This window comes from Monodon monoceros, unplaced genomic scaffold (genome assembly GCF_005190385.1).
Source record: "Monodon monoceros isolate NGI ecotype Baffin Bay Population unplaced genomic scaffold, NGI_Narwhal_1 Super_Scaffold_21, whole genome shotgun sequence".
In the NCBI taxonomy this organism is placed as follows: domain Eukaryota; kingdom Metazoa; phylum Chordata; class Mammalia; order Artiodactyla; family Monodontidae; genus Monodon; species Monodon monoceros.
Window position 1 is genome coordinate 163,051,791 of NW_021703778.1, and position 18,473 is coordinate 163,070,263.

An 18,473-nucleotide genomic window follows, 5' to 3' on the forward strand; every position below is an offset into this window, starting at 1 on the left:
CCCATCGCTCCGGCCAGTTCAGGAGTCGGCTAGAGCCTTGCCCAGGATCACTTGTCCTAGGGCGGCAGAGCCAGGCCTTGGTCTCGGGGCTTCCACCTCAAAACCCCGGCCCTATGCGGAAAGCAGGTGCCCACGAGAGAAGAGGCCTGCAGGTGCGTGTCCAGCAATCTTGGCTGGTGGCGCCGCCTCCCGCTCCCCGCAAGCCGGCGGCAGGCAGCGTTCAGCTTCTGGGAGGCTCCTGTACTTGGTTTGAACTGGATCCAGGTCTAGTGCCATCTGTGCCTCTGGCTAAAGGGTGTGGGTGCAGCCCCGCCCAGAAGCAATCACCTGTTAGGGAAACCTGGGGCCCAGGCACTCCGTCAGCTACTGACCTCATGTCGTGTGAGCTGTTATGTGGAAGGAACGTGCTGCTGAGGCTGCCCACCCTGGCCAGCTGGAAGGGGAAAGGTCATTCCAAGAGCCATTCACCCATGGATGCCGCAGGCAGGAACCCACTCCCCGGAGGGGAAGGCGGACAGCTAGCTGTGCCCCAAACTCATCCTCCCCGTTCTGCCATGGTGACGGGGCTCCCAAATGTCAGCTGGCCACATGGTTGCCCAGAATAAAGACCACTTTCCCCGATTCCCTTGCAGCTCAGTTTGTAACTCGGTTCTGACCACTGAGGTATGAAAGAACATCACTGTAGCTTCCAGAATTTTTCCTTAGAAGATACCCAGGGCTGTTTCCCTTTGCTCCCTTTTTCTTAGTCCCCTCTCCATCCTAACGTCTAGACTGTAGATGTGGTGGTGAGAGTTTCAGCACCACCTTGGACCAGGAGGGCCACACCAGAAGAACAACGAGCTGGGGGAAGCCTAGGTCCCCGCCGTCACTCGCCAGCACCGGCCAGCCTTCCTCTGGGCTTTTACGCGAGAGAGAAACGAAGTCCATCTCATTTAATCCACCCTCCAGGTCTCTGCTATGGTAGCAACTTTGTCAGCGGGTTTCAGACTGACACGTCTGCAGCGGGAAGGACCCTGCCTTCCCTCCAGGCTCTGAATTAGGAAAAGATAAGCTCTGGGAGCGTGGAACTGAGATGGCACCAACCACACAGAGCCGCCCAGGTCCTCAGACAGGTGAGGCTGGAAGCTCCGGGCAGCAGGCCTCACCTGTCCCCCACAGCTGATGCTCTGTGCAGCGATGGATGGCCCGAGCGTGGACCCTCGGTCCAAGGGCTCTGCCTGTTAGCCCCGGGAGACCCTCCCCATGTGTCAGAGCCCACCAGCCCACCCCCAGTGCAGAGCAGGGAGCCCTGTCACCTCCCTGCAGCAGCCTCACCCACTGCCCTGTCTTCTGTGCAGCCACCAAGGCTCTCTGAGGACAGGGAGAGCCACGCTGGCACAGGGGTGGCAACAGCTCCAGGAGTTTCTGCCAAGCCCCTTCTCCCAACACAAAAGCGGTGTCATCTGGACTGCTGTACCTGAGGAGCTAAAAGGGTAATTACGGCCCTTTACAGCAGGATTAACAGGGCTGCGAGCCTCCAGTAATCGCAGGAGTGCGGCAGGGGAGCGCCAGGGATGCGCTTCCCAGAGCAGGTTCTCTGTATCTGCGCCAGGAGCAGCCTGGCCTCTGGGAGGATGGGAGGTGGAAGCCAGCAGTGCTTCCGCATGTACCGCCCCGGGTGGGCAGGAAAAGGCTCCAGGAAGTCCCAGCCTCTGCCTGCGCTCCTGGAAGAATACCAGCCCGGCTCGGCGTGCACGATAAGGAAAGCCCAGGGTGCAGCGGTCACGGCCCACCCACACAATTCCTGCTGGCCCAGGACCAAGCCGGTCTTGAGAGTTTGGTCAACAAGTTCTCACTGGGCCCCCTAGCAGGCAGCCCCTGAGCTGACCTCAGCTGGGTTGGAGCTGAGTGGGGTCTGTCTGTGTCCCCGCTGGGGGCCAGTCACCAGCCCCTCACACCTGTGGCTGGGTGGGAGGTCACCCTCACAACAGTAACGACCATCAAAATCTACCTCTAGGCCGCGTCTGCACTGCCTGTCTGAAATGTACTCTCATCTCCTCACTCACCAGCTCCCATACCTTCAAAGGCTGCTCTCGAATGGAGCTCCCAACTGCCCAAGGTGTTCGAAGTCCCCCCTCTGACCGATGGTCTGCAAGTCCACACAAGCACCCCACTTCAGCTCCCTCCCTGCTTCATTCACACCCCCGCCCTGTCTGGGAGGCTTTCGCCCCCTCAGTACTCACCCCCCAGCGACAATCCTGCTGCCTGTGCACCCTGCAGTCCAGCCCGCTGAACACGCATGCTCACACTCTAGGCCTGAGCTCACCCTTGATCCCAGCCCTGATTCTCTACCCATGAAAATGGAGACAGATTCCAAGATCCAATCCAGATGCCTCAGCGCTTTCCAGTGTAAAGTGCTGAGCAGGAACAGTGGCTCCCATTCCTGGGTGACCCCATACTGTCATCTCCTGTCCCTTCGCAGACAGTTGGCATCTAACACACACACTTCCTGGGAAAAGGTGGATTTCCTTTCCAGGACCAACGTTCAGCCAAAACATCACTATAGATCTTCCTTCTCATCTGGGGGTTCTGGTTCAACCCAGGGAAGGAATGCAAAGGGAACGGAAGTTGACACGGTCACTGACCACTCCAGACCCAAGGATGGGAGGATGCTGGCATGATGAAAAACGCTGCCTGCTTTGGGGCCCCCCAAGAATGTCATGTCCATGTTGTCTCCTGGTGACGGCCAGGCGCCCAGGGCAAAAATGCCTCAAGACCTCTTCCAGGACAGCCAGGTCCACCAGCCAGCTCTTGCACAGGGCAGGTTCCTTAGAGAACCAAGCACTCACCAATTCTCCTGACCAGGGTCCATGACTGCATCCATGCCAGGTGCTTGCTAGATCCAGGCCCCTCTGACTATGGACATGAAAGTCAAGCTTAGGGGTTAGGAGCTGGGGAGCCTGAGTCAGAGAGACGTGGCTAGATTCTAGCTCTGCAGCTTACAGGCTTGGGTGATGCTGGCACACCTGTTAACCTCTCAGAGCCTCCTGTGCAAAACAGGGAGGATGGATGATCTGGCCCACCTTTATAAATAAGCACCCGAAGAGAGACTGTAAGAAGGCTTAGCCCAGTGCTGGGCACACAGCATGTACCCAATAAATCCTGCGCTTATTATCCCCATGCTGGTCCTGTGAGCCAAAGCACCCACTGGTCCAACCACCACGTGAACAACACCTGGGGCCAAGTCACCATCCAGGTCAGGGTTCAAGGCAGCCCCTTTAGGTCACACACACGTGGCCTGGATGGCAGGAACAAGGGCTGCCTCTCCTGCCTCTAGGAGGATTCTCACGCAGCCCCAAGGCCCAGGCAAAGCACCTTCTCTTAAAGTGAAAGAACACTCAGCGGGAACGCCTGGACCAGGGGGCAGAGCTAGGAGGTGACTGTGAACGTGAACCTTTCCAAAAAGCCCTTCTCACATAAACAAACACCTTGGAAAGGCAGCCTGACTTCTCTGGAGCTGCCCTGCCCTGGGACGTGGGGAGGATGAGTCCTCAGGGGCACGGGCCCGCAGCTGGCAGGAGACGCTCCCGCAGCTGAGAGGGGGGCTCCCGCCTGCGAGAACAGAGCGTACCCCGCAAGGTCCAGCCGCCACATTACATATCTCCATGTGTTTGATCAAAGGCCCTTCAATTTCTCTGTTTGTCTCTTTCGCCCGGTTACGTAACTCCACTCGCCCGCCTGCCGCTGAGCTGTTCTACACGCACTTCTGCTCCCTAACCACTGTCTTATCTGGATACTTCATCACCACTCGTGGGTTTAAGACAACAAAACTTGAAGTGGTTGGAGCCAGTCTCCCAAAGAGAGCACCCTAGGACTTTTACTTCCTAACTCTGCTGGCCACAGAGGGAGAAGGAAAGGCCCTCCCCAGAACGTACAGCTGCTTCCTGTGTCAAAGTGCTTAAAAAGACCGGACCCCCGTCCCTCCTCCCACCCCACGCAATGACCACCTTGTGTCCACGAGCTGGGCCGACTACCACGGATGCTGAGCCACTCACGTCCGTACCTTTCATGTAGGCCTCGATCTTCCGGATGAGCTCATAGGACTTGGACCGGTCAAGCAGGGTTCTGATGGCGGGAAGGGGGTCCAGGACAATGGTCTCAGGGTGGGCATCAATGTATTCCTGAGAGGAAAGAACACTCCTTCCGGTTAGAGAGGGAAGACTGATGCTGAAACGAGGGTGACAAGAAGGTTTCGTCCCACGTGCCATCCCCACATCCATCTCTCTGTTCTCCATCCCCCCACCAGACCTGACCTCTGGTTGAGGCAACACCTGGTCTCAGGAAACTGCCTCTACCCACTCAGCCCCACTGGGATCACGTGACTTTGGTCAGGCCAATCAGCATGTTCCACCTCCTGGGGCTGCCAGCTCAGGAGAGGACATGTGACCCGAGTCCACTCAATCAGAGGCAGGCTCAGTGCTGTTGTTGGAAACGCTGGGACAGGAGCACTGTCCCTCCCTGAGGACAAGAGGAAGCTGGGAGACCGGGCAGCTGGGCGCAGTCATCCTGGGATCTGAAGGAGAGAGAGCTGATGGAGCCCAAAGTGAGAAAACAGAGCCGAGAAAAGGAGAACAAGTCGGTTCTGGTCAGCTTGTGCAACTCCTGGATAAAGCCTCACCTGAAACCCGATCTGCTCCACGGGTGGATTATGCTCAATGAGTGGCCAGCACCCTGAGCTGATAACGGTTCTGAGGCAGGGCTGGGGAGACTGGGATGCCAGGGTTCAGTAGGTCTGTGGGAAGGTGATGAGACACTCGCCATGGGGCAGCCACCCGGCCCGCAGGTGCTCACTCCAGTAAGTGCTTATTAATACCCATTAGCTTCATGGTAGACCATGGAAATGCAAGCAGAACTATGATAAGGTTAGTCTTTAAGGAAGTTACAATCTTCCTGGGGAAATAACGTTAAGGCACATGAGGAACAAGAAACCATTATTTGCAATGTAATTCAACAGAAGACAGAGCAAGATGTGTCCAGGAAAAGAACTCAGGGATCTTGGGCCGCCATGAGACACCGCTGTGACTCCAAGAGCTCCAAGTCACAACAGGGGGCTAGAGCAGTTTGTCAGGAAGACAAAGTAAATGAGACCATCCCTCTGGCTCTAAAACTCCATGATTCTATGGACACAAATGGGGGATGCTGGAGTAACAGGAGAGGGGCTCAGAGACAAGGCTGGGTATAAGGAAGGCCATTCACTAGCTGTTGTTGTTACTGTGGGTTGAATTGTGCACACCCACCCCCGGATCTGTTCAAGTTCTAACCCCCGGTCCCTGTGAACATGGCCTTATTTGGAAATGCCTTTACAGATGGAATCGAGTTAACATGCGGTTATACAGGATTGGGATGGACCCTCATCCACTGACTGGTATCTTCAAGGCGAGGAAAATCTGGACACAGAGACACACAGGGAGAAGGCTGTGTGAGGATGAAGACAGTGACCGAGCTCAGCTACAAGGCAAGGATGGCCAAGGACCACTGGCCACCAGCAGATTCCCCCTCAGTCTCCAGAAGGAACCAATCCTGCAGACACCTTGATTTTAGACTTCCAGCCTCCTTAACCGTGAGAGAATGAATGTCTGTTGTTTTAGGCCACTTAGTTTGTGGTACTTTGTTACGGAAGCCCCAGGGAATAAATACACCAATTCACCCCTCCCCGCCCATTCCACAAGATCTGTCAGCGAGGTCAGCAGAGGCCAGGAGCAAAAGCCATAATGCTTCTCTTCTAGTAAACCTTATCAGAAAAAAGAACGCTCCATTTGGGATTTTTTTTTCCCCTGGTGAACCTATTTTGGTTCCTAGTAATCATTTTTAAGAGCTCTCAACACAAAAGCCAGAGATCCATATCTACCTCTCTGAAATCTGTTCCCGCCTTATGTTTCATACCAAAGTAGCTGGTTATGAGCTTATTGGTGTCTTTTTCTCTGGATGTTTAAAAGAAGTCTCCATCCCTGAGGGGTGGCCAGTGCACGCATCTGGGGAGGCCTTCGTCCCGTCCTCACACCTGTAAACGCCACAGGGCCTACACGCTCTCGCCGCAGGTCCTCTCCCGGCACGTGCGCCTGCAGACCCAAATGCAGAACAGAAGCTGCCTTCGCGACTTCCTCCTCCTCCTGAGAGCCTGGCCCGCTGCCCTGCTCGGACGGAACAAGCAGGCAGCTGATGCCGGAGGGCCGCCGTCTGGCACCCCCAGGTGACGTGGGAACGAGGTGAGAGATGTCTGTAAGGAAGGTCTATCCAAGGATATAACTTGGATAGGTTCTCTCTCTTACAGCCTCACTTCAGGGTACCGAACCTCTCTGCTGTGGGCTCCCCAGAGGCAACTCTCCCCATCGGCACTGTTCCTTTACCGGAGCTTGTTCCTTTGAACCAGATCTACGCTGCCACAAGGGCATGTCGTTCGTGAGACACCAAGATCGACATATACGACCGAAATCATGTTAATGTCCTCACGTTAAAAGGTCATCCACTCAACAAACTTCACAGCATCCACAGCGCTCAGGGCATCGTGCAGGGTGCAAACAACACTGGACGAATGACAGCCTTCTAGGTTTTCCCCTACCAGGTCTGGCCAATGAATTCACGTTCTGGGCTATGAATTGAAAGCACTGCAATGCCCTCACCACCCACTGCCAGGAAGCAGTGCAGTACAGAGGGAAGAACAAGGGACTGAGAGTCAAGAAACCCAGTCTCAGGGCTTCCCTGGTGGTGCACTGGTTGAGAGTCCGCCTGCCGATGCAGGGGACACGGGTTCGTGCCCCGGTCCGGGAAGATCCCACATGCTGCGGAGTGGCTGGGCCCGTGAGCCACGGCCGCTGAGCCTGTGTGTCCGGAGCCTGTGCTCCACAACGGGAGAGGCCACAACAATGAGAGGCCCGCGTACTGCAAAAAAAAAAAAAAAAAAGAAAAAGAAAAAGAAACCCAGTCTCCCGCTGTGCTCACCTTCCGCTGTCACCTTGGGAGAGCCATTTGGTTTCTCTCGCCTCGGTTTCCTTGTCTGTGAGTTGCGAGTATAAGTTGGAGAAACCTAGGAGTAGTGTTTAGGAGGCACACTTCAAGGCCACACACATGGGGCTGTTCTAGAACAGGACGGGCAGCCACTGGTAGAGGCATTACAGGTAATGGCAGGGACACACACAAGCTCACTGCTTTCCTTCAAAAGGAAGGCAACATCAGAGACGTTGCTTCGACGGGCTGGCCCAATTCTCTCCCAGCCACCGAGGTCCAGTAAACCATGACCCGCCCTCAGATGTCCCCACCGCAGTACCGAGAAGAATGTCCACATGGTTGGCAGACAACACAAAGCTGGTTCTGGTTCCACTTTTGTGCATTAGGGCAGCGGCCTTTACTGAGAGAACTCAGACTCATTAAGACGTGAACTGAAGCCAAAGAAGCTACAAGAAACCAAAGGAGGGAACATGTGACAAGCAGGCACCAACAAGCTTTTGACCCGGGATGAAAGCATCAGAATTAACAGAGGAATTATTCCTAAACATGATCTCTTTTGGGACAAGGACGGAGAGGGCAAAGAAAGAGTTTTTCCAATCACCCCATTATCCACAAGCAGATTTTCCTCCGAGCCTTTCCGTTTATCTATGGTATCGCAGGCTTCATGCATTTTTCACAGGTCTCTTAGAATTACCAAACAAATTGCTGGAAGGGTGAGCGCCCTGTTACCGCTTTTATCACCACTCGAGGAAGAAAGGCCCAAACCGTCTCCATGGCAAACGGTAAACACACGTTCTGTTAGACAGCCTGCCTCGAAACACCTAGAAAGGGATCCTGGAAGTTAACAAGGAAGAGTCTGGCTTTAAGCAGCTAAAGCAAGGGAAATGCAGAGATATATATAGCTCGGGGTCAGCAGGGCCAGGAAGAAGTCTAGAGAATACTGACAAAGGAGCACAGATGGGCCAGATGCCCCCGCCCCCCGAGGCCCATGGGGTGATGACGCCAAGAGGGGCACCGGGCCCTCTGCTGGGCTGGGGAGGAGTGGGCAGCGGTCAAGTTTTCCCCACTGAGGATCTGAGCCGAATGAGAGATGAACCGAGATGAACATGAGAGATACCATTTCCTCTGCAGTTCCATGTATGGCCAGGAAAGGAGAAGGAGTGGGACACAAGGATTTGCTCTCAGCTAATAGAAAATGCAGATGGGAGTCCCAAGTTCAAATCCTGCCTCTGCCACCTTATGTCTGTGAAGAAGAAACTGGAATTAATCTCTGACATTTCATTTCCTGTGTGTAAACGTACATTGTGAATAAAACCTATCTCAGGGAGCTGCCATGGACAACGAGATGACAGTGACAGATATGAAAAGAGTTGGTAGTGGGAGTTCCCTGGTGGTCTAATGGTTAGGACTCAGCTTTTTTTTTTTTTTTTAAGGTGTTGGGGGTAGGAGTTTATTAATTAATTAATTTTATTTTTTTGCTGTGTTGGGTCTTCGTTTCTGTGCGAGGGCTTTCTCTAGTTGTGGCAAGCGGGGGCCACTCTTCATCGCAGTGCGCAGGCCTCTCACCATCGTGGCCTCTCTCGTTGCGGAGCACAGGCTCCAGACGCGCAGGCTCAGCAGCTGTGGCGCACGGGCGTAGTTGCTCCGCGGCATGTGGGATCCTCCCAGACCAGGGCTCGAACCCGTGTCCCCTGCACTAGCAGGCAGACTCTCAACCACCGCGCCACCAGGGAAGCCCCAGGACTCAGCGCTTTCTCTGCCATGGCCCCGGTTCAATCCCTGGTTGGGGAACTGAGATCCTGAAAGCTGCACGGTGCAGCCAAAATAAATTTTTAAAAAAGAAAGAAAGAAAAAAAAAAGAAAAAGAAAAGAGTTGGTAGATACAAAAACAAAAAGGATTCTCATGGTTCTACGGCACACAGACCCTTAGGGCCCAACCCGACCTAAGATCTCTGAGCCCGTGGCCTGGCAGACAGGGCGTCGGGCCACCTCTGCACTTGCGGTGAGCGACCAGAGCATAACACGATGCCCGGCCCAGGGCAGCCAAGGCTGCAGCGAGCAACCCTCTGCAGACAGCTCAGGTCCTGACAGAGCCGAGCTGCAGTTGGCCAGCCCGCTCCTCACAGGGAAGCAGGAAAGGCACCCAGTATCCACCCCCTGGATCCTCAGGAGGTAACAGGGCTCTGGTCCACTCCCCCAAAACACCGCAGGTCTCTTTCTAGGAAGTGGTAACACAGGGAACTATATTCAATATCCTGATAGACCATAATGGAAAAGAATACTAAAGGATGTATATATATGTGCAACTGAATCGCTTTGCTGTACAGCAGAGATCAACAAATTGTAAATCAACTTACACTTCAATTAAAAAAAAAAAAGTGATGACTCATTTTTCAGAGATGTGTACTAAAACAATTTACAGGTTAAACATGATGTCTAGCATCTGCTTCACAATAACCGGGCACAGGGAAAGAAGTAGGTGAGGGGGCTTCCCTGGTGGCACAGTGGTTGAGAGTCCGCCTGCCGATGCAGGGGACACGGGTTCGTGCCCCGGTCCGGGAAGATCCCACGTGCCGCGGAGCGGCTGGGCCCGTGAGCCATGGCCGCTGAGCCTGCGCGTCCGGAGCCTGTGCTCCGCAACGGGAGAGGCCACAACAGTGAGAGGCCCGCGTACCGCAAAAAAAAAAAAAGAAGAAGTAGGTGAGGCACAGGTGAAAGCACAGCGGCCACGAGCTGCTGACTCGTGAAGCTGGGTGACGTACGGGGAGCGCATTGCAGCATCCTCTCAAGCATTTTTAAATTTCCCAAAACAAAAAGTTTGGGGGGAAATGGAGGGAGTGGGGAAAGTAATGAGGTCCTCCCTTTCTTCAACTCCCTGCACCCACAACTGTGCCAGAAATGAGTCCGAACAGCAACACTATCTTTCAGGAAGGAGCAGGAGGCCGCAACCCAGATGGGAAACACAATGAGAGTTACTCATGGTAAAGATGATAATAAATAATCATAATTGATAATAATTTAGAATAACAGCAGCTACCATTTACCCAGGATTGGCTACATGCACGCCACTGGGTAAAGCGGTTGGCAAGTACTATTTCTTTTAACATAAAAATCCTATGAGGTAAGAGCTAAAACTATAAATCTCTTAGAAGAACACACTGGTGTAAATCTTCGTGACCTTGGATTAGACAATGGTTTCTTAGGCATGATACCAAAAGTACAAGCAAGAAAAAATAGGTAAACCAGCCAGCATTAACAGCAGGAGCTTATGTGGGTCCAGGATGCCACCTGCCTTGGACCTGGTGCTCTGGAGTGAGGGAGTGCCCGGGCACGCACTCACCTCATCACGCTCGGGACCCAGCAGCTGGAAGGCTGCCTGCTGGGCCGTGTGCCCCTGAGAGCCCAGCCGGGCACAGCCTAGCCTCTAACCCCGACGGCAGGACTGGGAATTCAGGTTTGATGGACGGCTCTGGAAATCTACGCCTCTGGAGGAAGGCGAGCTAGGATGGAGGAAGGGCCACCACACAGAGTGCTGGGAGCCCCGTCTCCTCTCTGGGTCTCAGCTTCCTCTTCTGCCAAGTGAAGGCCATTGCTGGGAAGAGGTCTCACGCGTAGGAAGGAGTTGGAGGCCGCCAGACCCGCGGAAATTCCTGCTTTCCCCACTTGCTATGTGGGGCCTCTGTAAGCTTCAGTCCTCATTTGTCCACAACTCAGTAGGGCAGGTCTAGAATAGGAAACAGAGGACCGAAGCCCGGGGCCAGCGGTGGGAGGAGGATGGAGAGGCTGGGAGCTGCCTGGACCTCCCACGAACGAGCAGAGTCTCCTACTGGGTCTCTGGGTGGCCGGTTGTTTGAAAGATGGCTTCGTGGGTTCACATCCAGCAGACGCTTATGCAAGCCCCAGAGCGGGAGCGAGCCTGATGCCCTGTTCTTGGGGTGCTGTCAACCTCCGGCAGAGGCAGGGCAGGGAACAGCACGGCGAATGCTAACAAGGGGCACATGCAGGGCTGGGTGAGCTCAGCACCGGCTCCCTGCCAAGCATTCTGCGCGTTAACCTGCAGCCCGGAGGGAGAATTTCACCAAAATCCTGCTGGCCAGGACCAGTGGCGGGGGGTGGGGACCAGGTTGGAAGCCATTCATGGAATAGGGAATTGACGGCGCCCAATTTGTTGGAGAAAGTCCATCTCCTGGTTTGGTAACTGGCTTCCTTCCCTCCAGTGGCCCTGTTCCCCACCCCGGGAAGAGAATGTCACGGGGCAGGACAGGAGCTCTGCACTGGGAGTAGGAAGGGAGCCCACTGCCCAAGGCTGAGGAAGGAGAGGAAAAGGGCAGGGCAGAGCCAGGCAGGGCTGGGCTGGGCCGGGCTCAGGGGAGCGGCACTGCTCTACTGCTTCATCGGGTGCTCGGTACACGGTGTATCTGTGTGTAGCGAAACTTCAGCAAGCTATTCACAACATGCACACTTTTCTCTGTGTATGTCACGCTTCAATTAAAAAAAAAAAAAAAGGTGGGCACGGAGAGAAAGCGAGCACCGGGCTAAACAGCAAGGCCCTGGGACGCAGGCCCTGCTCTGCCGTGTGCCTGCCTTGTGCCTGCCCGGCCCGGGACGCCAGCCTCCCATGTGGAGTGCATCAAAAGTGGAAAACGGGGCCTTTCCCTGGCGGCGCAGTGGTTGAGAGTCCGCGTGCCGATGCAGGGGACACGGGTTCATGCCCCGGTCCGGGAGGATCCCACATGCCGCGGAGCGGCTGGGCCCGTGAGCCATGGCCGCTGAGCCTGTGCGTCCGGAGCCTGTGCTCCGCAACGGGAGAGGCCACAGCAGTGAGAGGCCCACGTACAGCAAAAAATAATAATAATAAAGTGGAAAACGGGGCCCAATTCCACCACGACCACCTCCACGGCCCTGGGAGCCACCACCACCGATCACGGCGGCAATCACTTGGGAATTACAGCCACCTTTTGTGCTAAATACCCCAATGGGACTTCAGAATCCTGATTATCACTTGGTTCTAGAAGTAGAGAAGCATCGGCACTCAAATGAACCCCACACGCCACGCACAGAACTCTCCAAGAAGATTCCCAGAAGCCCACGAATCAGGGTGTTTCAGTTAACACTCAGCCACCAAGCGCGTGCTGAGGAAGAACTCAAATGACTTCCTTGTAGCTGTTAAAAATGACTCGTGGGGGCTTTTACAGGAAAGGGGGTGACCTTGGGCTTACTCAGCATAATCTCACTCCTTCTGGCTCTTCCTGAGAGCATGACCGGCACCCAGAGCGTTCAGCTGATGGCACAAAGGCTGGCCTTTTAACGAGCTCCTTCCACACCAAGTGGGAGGTGAAAGCCAGGAAGCTTCTAGTTCCTCAAGTCTCGACACCATGATGGAGGTCCTGGCAAGATGCTAAGATGTGTTACTATTATTGATAATTACAACAGTAATAATGATAGCAGCTAACTTTTCCTAAACGCTCACCAAGTGCAGGACAATGTCCTACACCTTGCAGCAACTGACACTATATTCCTCATAACAACCCTATATAGGAAGTCCTAGTAGCAGCCCCATTTGATAGACAGAGAAACTCAGGCTCAGAGAAGCTCAGTACCTTGCCCAGGCTCCCCCGGCTAGGAGGTAGCCAGGATGGGACCTGAACCCACACCATCTGGCTCCAGAGCCCTCTAGTTTCTAGTCAGTGAAACAGGCATAGCAAACCTGGGTAAAAAAAAAAAGCATCTCAATTCTAGCTCTAGCCAGGATCACTCAGGTTCATTCTTTAAAAAAAAAAAATTTTTTTTAAATTTTCCATTAGCTATTTATTTACATAAAACAAAAAAGACTGGATACTCTTACACGGGCACACGGTTACCATGTGGTGATGCTGAACCTTTCCTTAAGCACCAAGTCATGGAGGTTTAGTGGAATGAAAACTATACTGGGAATCAGAAGCCTTAGAATCTTAGAATCTTGGTGTCACTAAATAATTTTGTGACGTGAAAAAAATTTACATTTTCTCAGATCTAAAAACCTTCTTTTAAAACTTATGTTAAAAGGGAAAAAAGTAAGCCTTTCTCACGTTCTGCCAGGCCAAGTCTTTAGCCTAGAGGCCTTTAGCCTGGTGGTTCAGCCCGTGAGGCCAGGCACACTGCGTCTGGTGGCAGCACAAGGAAAAACAAAAAAAAGGAAAGGCTGCAGGCCCATCTGCTTCTCCCATCGCCCCAGGGTCTGCATCCCGCTTCACTCTTCACTCAAAGGCCCCCAGGGACCACCACACTGGGCCAGTCTGCATCTGTCCCCAGCCTGGGATCAAGACAAACTAACACAACTGAAGACAGACACTTCTTAGGAGAGCAAACAAATGGCACGGCCGGACACCGGAGTCCACAGCAGCCTCTGGGAGGAGGATCCGCATGGCACCAAGGGAAGGACGCGTGCCCGACGCACAGAAGGGCCGCTGTGGACACTGCTGGGTGAAGGAATGGGCCCCGTGGAGGGAGGATTAACACTACAGCAGTGTCGCCAGCGATCCCACCTTCAGAGGCACAGTATATGCTTCTGCCGAGAGCGAGACCGGCCGCTGGGAGGGCAGCCGCAGGTGAGGCATGAGGTCATGAGCCGGGCTGAGCAGAGTCTTCCGGGTGGACAACTAACAAATCCTCTGGCCAGACCACCGAAGCCTGTAATCAACTGAGGCCAGGACCCAATGTCTCTGAGTCAAAGCCTTCCTGGCACCACTCAGAATACCTGCCTGTTCATTAGAGCTCACAGAAAACCACACACCGTGGACAGTCCTGAAGAATCCACACTAGGCCCCAGAGCCCTGATGTCACAGTGCGCCAGGCAGCCACAGCCCTAGCTAAACCCTGCCACCCATGGCTGTTCAAGAATCATAGGCTGAGGGTCTAAAGAGGCAGCCGGATCTGGCATAGGGCTGCGCCTGGAGATTCCTGCGGCTAAACTTTGAGAGTAGGCTCCCAGGAGCCAAGAGAAGGTTGTGGCACCATCCAGTACATACTAGGGGCAGGACCGCCGAGTCCAGCCACACAGGGAGCCATCTGCAGCCTACCGAGCTGTTCAGTGTGCAACCTGTGTAACTGTCCCTGACAGCCGGCCAGCCAAGGCTTCTGCCTTCCAATCACTGGCAGACCACCCCTTTCAGGCCAGCTGCAGCACCAGGGCAGTCCGGACCCCAGCACCAGGACCCTGAGGCACTGTGAAAGTTAAGGCAAAGGCAGAGTCTAGAAATCTGGGTTCAAGTCCTGGAATCACCATTAACTTTATGTGTGCTTCTGGAGGTCACAAGTTATCTGTATCTCAGATTTCTCGTCTATAAACAAGAGAGTCAGAATAATGTATTTTTAACATCCTTTCTGACTTTTAAGTTCTAGGATTCTTTGATTCTGTGACATGATAAACAAAGAAAGAAAGCTCTTTGGGCCTGATGGAGCCAGACTGCTACATGGGAGCCCAGGGCCTGCTGCCCTCAAGCAGGTGCACAGCACTGTGACTGCACAGGACAACTTTGGCAGGGTGGTAGGACACAGCAGAGGGAAGAAGGCCAGCAGGACGGGCGCACGAGTGACAGATAATGGCTCCATGTCGGGGACAGACACCCACTCACTAGCCCAACCAAGCCCATACACACCCTGAGACTGTCCTTTGCAGTCACCAGATGACTCTCCAGCCCTCACAGACTCAGCCTGGCATGTTAGACGGCTTGTCCTCACCTACTACCGCTTCTCTAACTCTCCTCAAATGGCTCCCAGCGAGAGCTGGGCTTCCCCACCCAGCAGATACCTTGGTCTTAATCAACCCTCGTTTGTATTCCAGAGAGATCTCAGGTGTCTGTGCGCCCAGCCTGAGGCCTCCCAGACAGCATGAGACCAGGGAGGGTGAGAGCCCGTGATGGGTGTGTATGTGTGTTTGGGAGGGAGGGGGTCACCTCTTCAGCCTCAGAGCGGCCACATCCCACCCACCCTCACTGGGGGCTCGTAAGTGGACAGGGATGCGGGGGTGACTGGTGATAACAGAGTAGGGCAGGGTTGCCACATGGGGGAGCGGGTGGGAGAGCGGGGAAGAGGAGGGGAGAGAGGGTTTCTGGAAGCCAATGACGTTGAGCCACAAAGGGTCACAGGCATGGGACGCGTGAAAAGACATTCCAAAAGCAGAGGCATGGGGTGAGGGGCCCGCGTGGCTAGGTGGACGTAGGTGAAGACAGGCGGGAGAGGCAGCTGGAGACAGACCAGCCAAGGGGCTTGGACTTGATCCTAAAGCAATAGGGTCCCGAGGCGGGGAGTGACGAGCCAGCTCTGAGTTTGGCGGTGACCTGTCTGGAGGTGTGCAAGGCTGAGGGGCCAAGCTTGGAAGGGACGAGGCCTGGGCAGCACGTCAGGCGCAGTGCCGGCCTTGGGGGCACGTGCGCCGGGCTTCGCAGTTCAGGAAGGACAGAGATGCTGCCTGACCTTTGGCACGATACTGTCTCTGATCTGGCAGAGCTGCTGAAAGGAAAATGACGATGCAATTTGCCCCTCAGCCTATTTTGCTCTTCAGACCCGTTATTTAAACCCACGAGCTCAGGCCCGGGTGGTCAGGCCCTTGCAGCACAGGGAGTACAGAGGAGAAAGGTAGGGTGTGCACGAGCACCAGACAGGAGCAAGGTGGCCCAGACACTGCCCCTCCCAGGGCCCTGAGTGCCCCACGGAAAAAAACAACAGGATGAGGAGGTGATTGCTAGGGTCCCGGCACTCTCCGATTCTCTGCAACTTGGCCAAATTCAACCGATTAGAAACACCTCCCAAAGTGGTGGGACGTGGGCCAGCACTTGCTTGGAGGGAGTGTTATTGCCCCAACTTCTGTGGAGAGAAATTGGGCAACAGCCAAAATTAAGACTACATAAATTCAGCATTTCTATTTCTAGGTATTTATCCCACATAATTCCATGCACGTGCACACAAAGATATAGGTACAAAGATACTTAATCACTGCAGCATGCTTCCGAAACGTGATCAGAAATGTCCTAAGTGTCTATCAGTAGAGAAATGGTTAAGAAAAGGATTTAAGGCCATTTAACGGAATACTATGCGGCCATTAAAAAGAATAAGGCAGCCTGAAGGAAGGACTGATATGAAATCATTTCCAAGAAAGATCACACAGAATAATGGCTTTGTGTGAGGACGGGAAGACCGTCTTTGCTCATGTACACGGAACTCCCCTAAAAAGGCTCTAGGCTGCTGCAGCCATGGCTGCCCCCAAGACGGGGATGCGCTGGACGGGCAGCAGGGGTGGGAAAAGGCTCCTTGAATTTGCTGCATGTGCACGGGTTACCTACGTCAGACGGCAGAGAGCCAGACGGAGGGGACATGCGCAAGGCCATGCCTACGGAATCCACCAGAACCACAGTGCATGAATAGGCTGGTTAAACTCACTGTCCCGGGGGCAGAAGGTGGGAGAAACACTGGAGCGTTTGGGGAGCTTCCTGGGAGCAGAACGCCAGCAATAACGCCCCACTGTCCCTGCGGGTGAACAAAAGTCACAGAACCAGGGGTTCAGAAGAGACAAGAAGAGGTTGGAGCACCCAGGCGCCAGGCTCTAGAATGAACTGGATGCGACCTGCGCCACTGACGGAGCAGAGGGAAACCCCTTCCAGATGGGGGGGTGGGGAGAGGGAAGCAGAGCACCTGTGGAGGCGGGGCTGGGCCCCAGCACCCTGGGTGTGTGACTTGCACAACCGCCCCAGTGTGCCCGGGTCACAGGCACCCCCATCCCATCTCCAGGCCGGATGCCACCCACGACTGTTCATCCGCCTGAGTCATCTTCCCAGACGGTCTGCGGTGACACGCGCCTCCCTCAGCCATCTAGGAGAGAAAACCGGGGTCCCCGTGGGGACGACACACTGTGGTTGACAGAGCTCACAATAAGTCCATGAAGAAAAGCAATCCCATCAAAGTGTAACCCCGAACGCTGAGGAAGAGGGGGCGGGGAGGAAACGGAACACTTTACCATCTGAGACAACAAACACCTTCTCACCCGCTTCCAGGCCCCCGACTAGAACAATACCTCCCTTTCTGTCCCCAGACCTCAGCACCAAACTTATGTGTTCTCCACCTCCCGTCAGCAGGAGGCTGGCAAGGTGCCTGGCCAGGCTGAGCACCTGACAAATGTCACATGCCCTGTCACAGTGCCACGGCACTACTCAGGTCCTCAGGCAAACAGAGAGAGACCTCGGCCACACACCACCTCCGTGACTGGGGAGGGATCTGCAGGGCTGGGTGCCAGCCAGGAGAAGGCATCTCCACAAGGGCTGACACTAAACCAGGACAGGCTGGCCTTTCCACTCAGGGGTCACTGTCGGGACCGGAGGGGGTCCCAGTGGTTATGTGACCAGGTGTCACAGCCAACAGCTGAGCGAAGTGAGAAGCGGACAGGGGCTGCCTGGTCCCAGCAGCTCGGTTCCGCCCCGGCTCAGCAGCAGCCCCTCACTCCTTAAGCACCCGTCTTAACCATGCGCGCCTTCTCCACACACCTGTCCAGGTGAGCCTGGGGAGTGGCCCCTGCCTTCAGGCTGCTTCCCAGGACCCCGGCCACAGGCCGGCTCTGCCCGCCCAGCCGGGGCCACAGCCCTCCAGCCGGAGTCAGACTCCCAGTCCCCAGAGCAAGCGCAGGCACCCGCTCCTGCCCTGCTGGGTGAGCAAGGCTACAGCCAGGACTTGGGGCACCCCAGCGCTGCTGGCGGGGAGAGAGGAGTCGTCTGGAGCCACAGCAGAGTTCGCAGTGTGACGCTGAACTCTGGGACGCGGGGCCACTGGGGCCGGGGGAGGCCTGGGCGCCTCACCCCTGCACGAGGCCACCCCGCCTTCCCGGCCTCTGGCCGCAGCAGAACAGAGAACAGAGACAGCTACTGCTGTTGGCCGTGACCCTGGCAATGACCCCTAGCGCTGCGACAACGGTCTCACTTCCTGCTGCACACCCTCAGCCCTCTTCGAAGCGGCAGCCAGCGCACCCTCGGTCCGCACATTCTCCCGCCGCTGCTGCGCTCAGCTGCACCAGCCCATTCCAGGTCCGCAGGCCTCTGCGCCCGTCCTGCCAAGGGGCCTGGCAGACGTAGCCCCCTCGCCTGCTTCACTCCCTCCCCCTGCTCACTAGGCCTTTTAGGCCTGGCTCACGTGTCACCTCCTCAGAGAGGTGATAACACCCTCCCTGTTATCACAGGTCTTGATTTTTCTTCTTCCTAGAACTTACCATAAATGGAGACTATGGTGCTTTTCCTCCATTTACTTGTGTTTTCTTAGCATCAACCCTGCCTCCCCTATAGCAACACACACACACCCACACACTCACACTCACACACACACACACACTCACTCACTCACACTCACACACACACACACACTCCGTGGGGAAAGGGGCTGCATCCACCTGACCTGTCTTATTTTTTGTATCTGTGATGTCTTTTAGGATTCCTGGCACACAGCAAGTGCTCAGTTAAGACTTGTGGAAT

The 18,473-nt window shown here is 55.0% G+C and overlaps 1 protein-coding gene across 4 annotated transcripts in view; it reads right to left on the reverse strand.

The window, feature by feature from the left end:
* The window catches only part of ITPK1 (inositol-tetrakisphosphate 1-kinase), a 162,978-nt gene that overhangs the window by 42,253 nt on the left and 102,252 nt on the right, over window positions 1-18,473 (reverse strand). For all 4 annotated transcript variants that reach the window (XM_029238813.1, XM_029238812.1, XM_029238815.1 and 1 more), the window contains one exon: window positions 4,043-4,160. In XM_029238813.1, coding sequence (XP_029094646.1) covers window positions 4,043-4,049 — 7 coding nt within the window. In that variant the 5' untranslated portion in view covers window positions 4,050-4,160. The remainder of the gene's footprint in view (window positions 1-4,042; window positions 4,161-18,473) is intronic.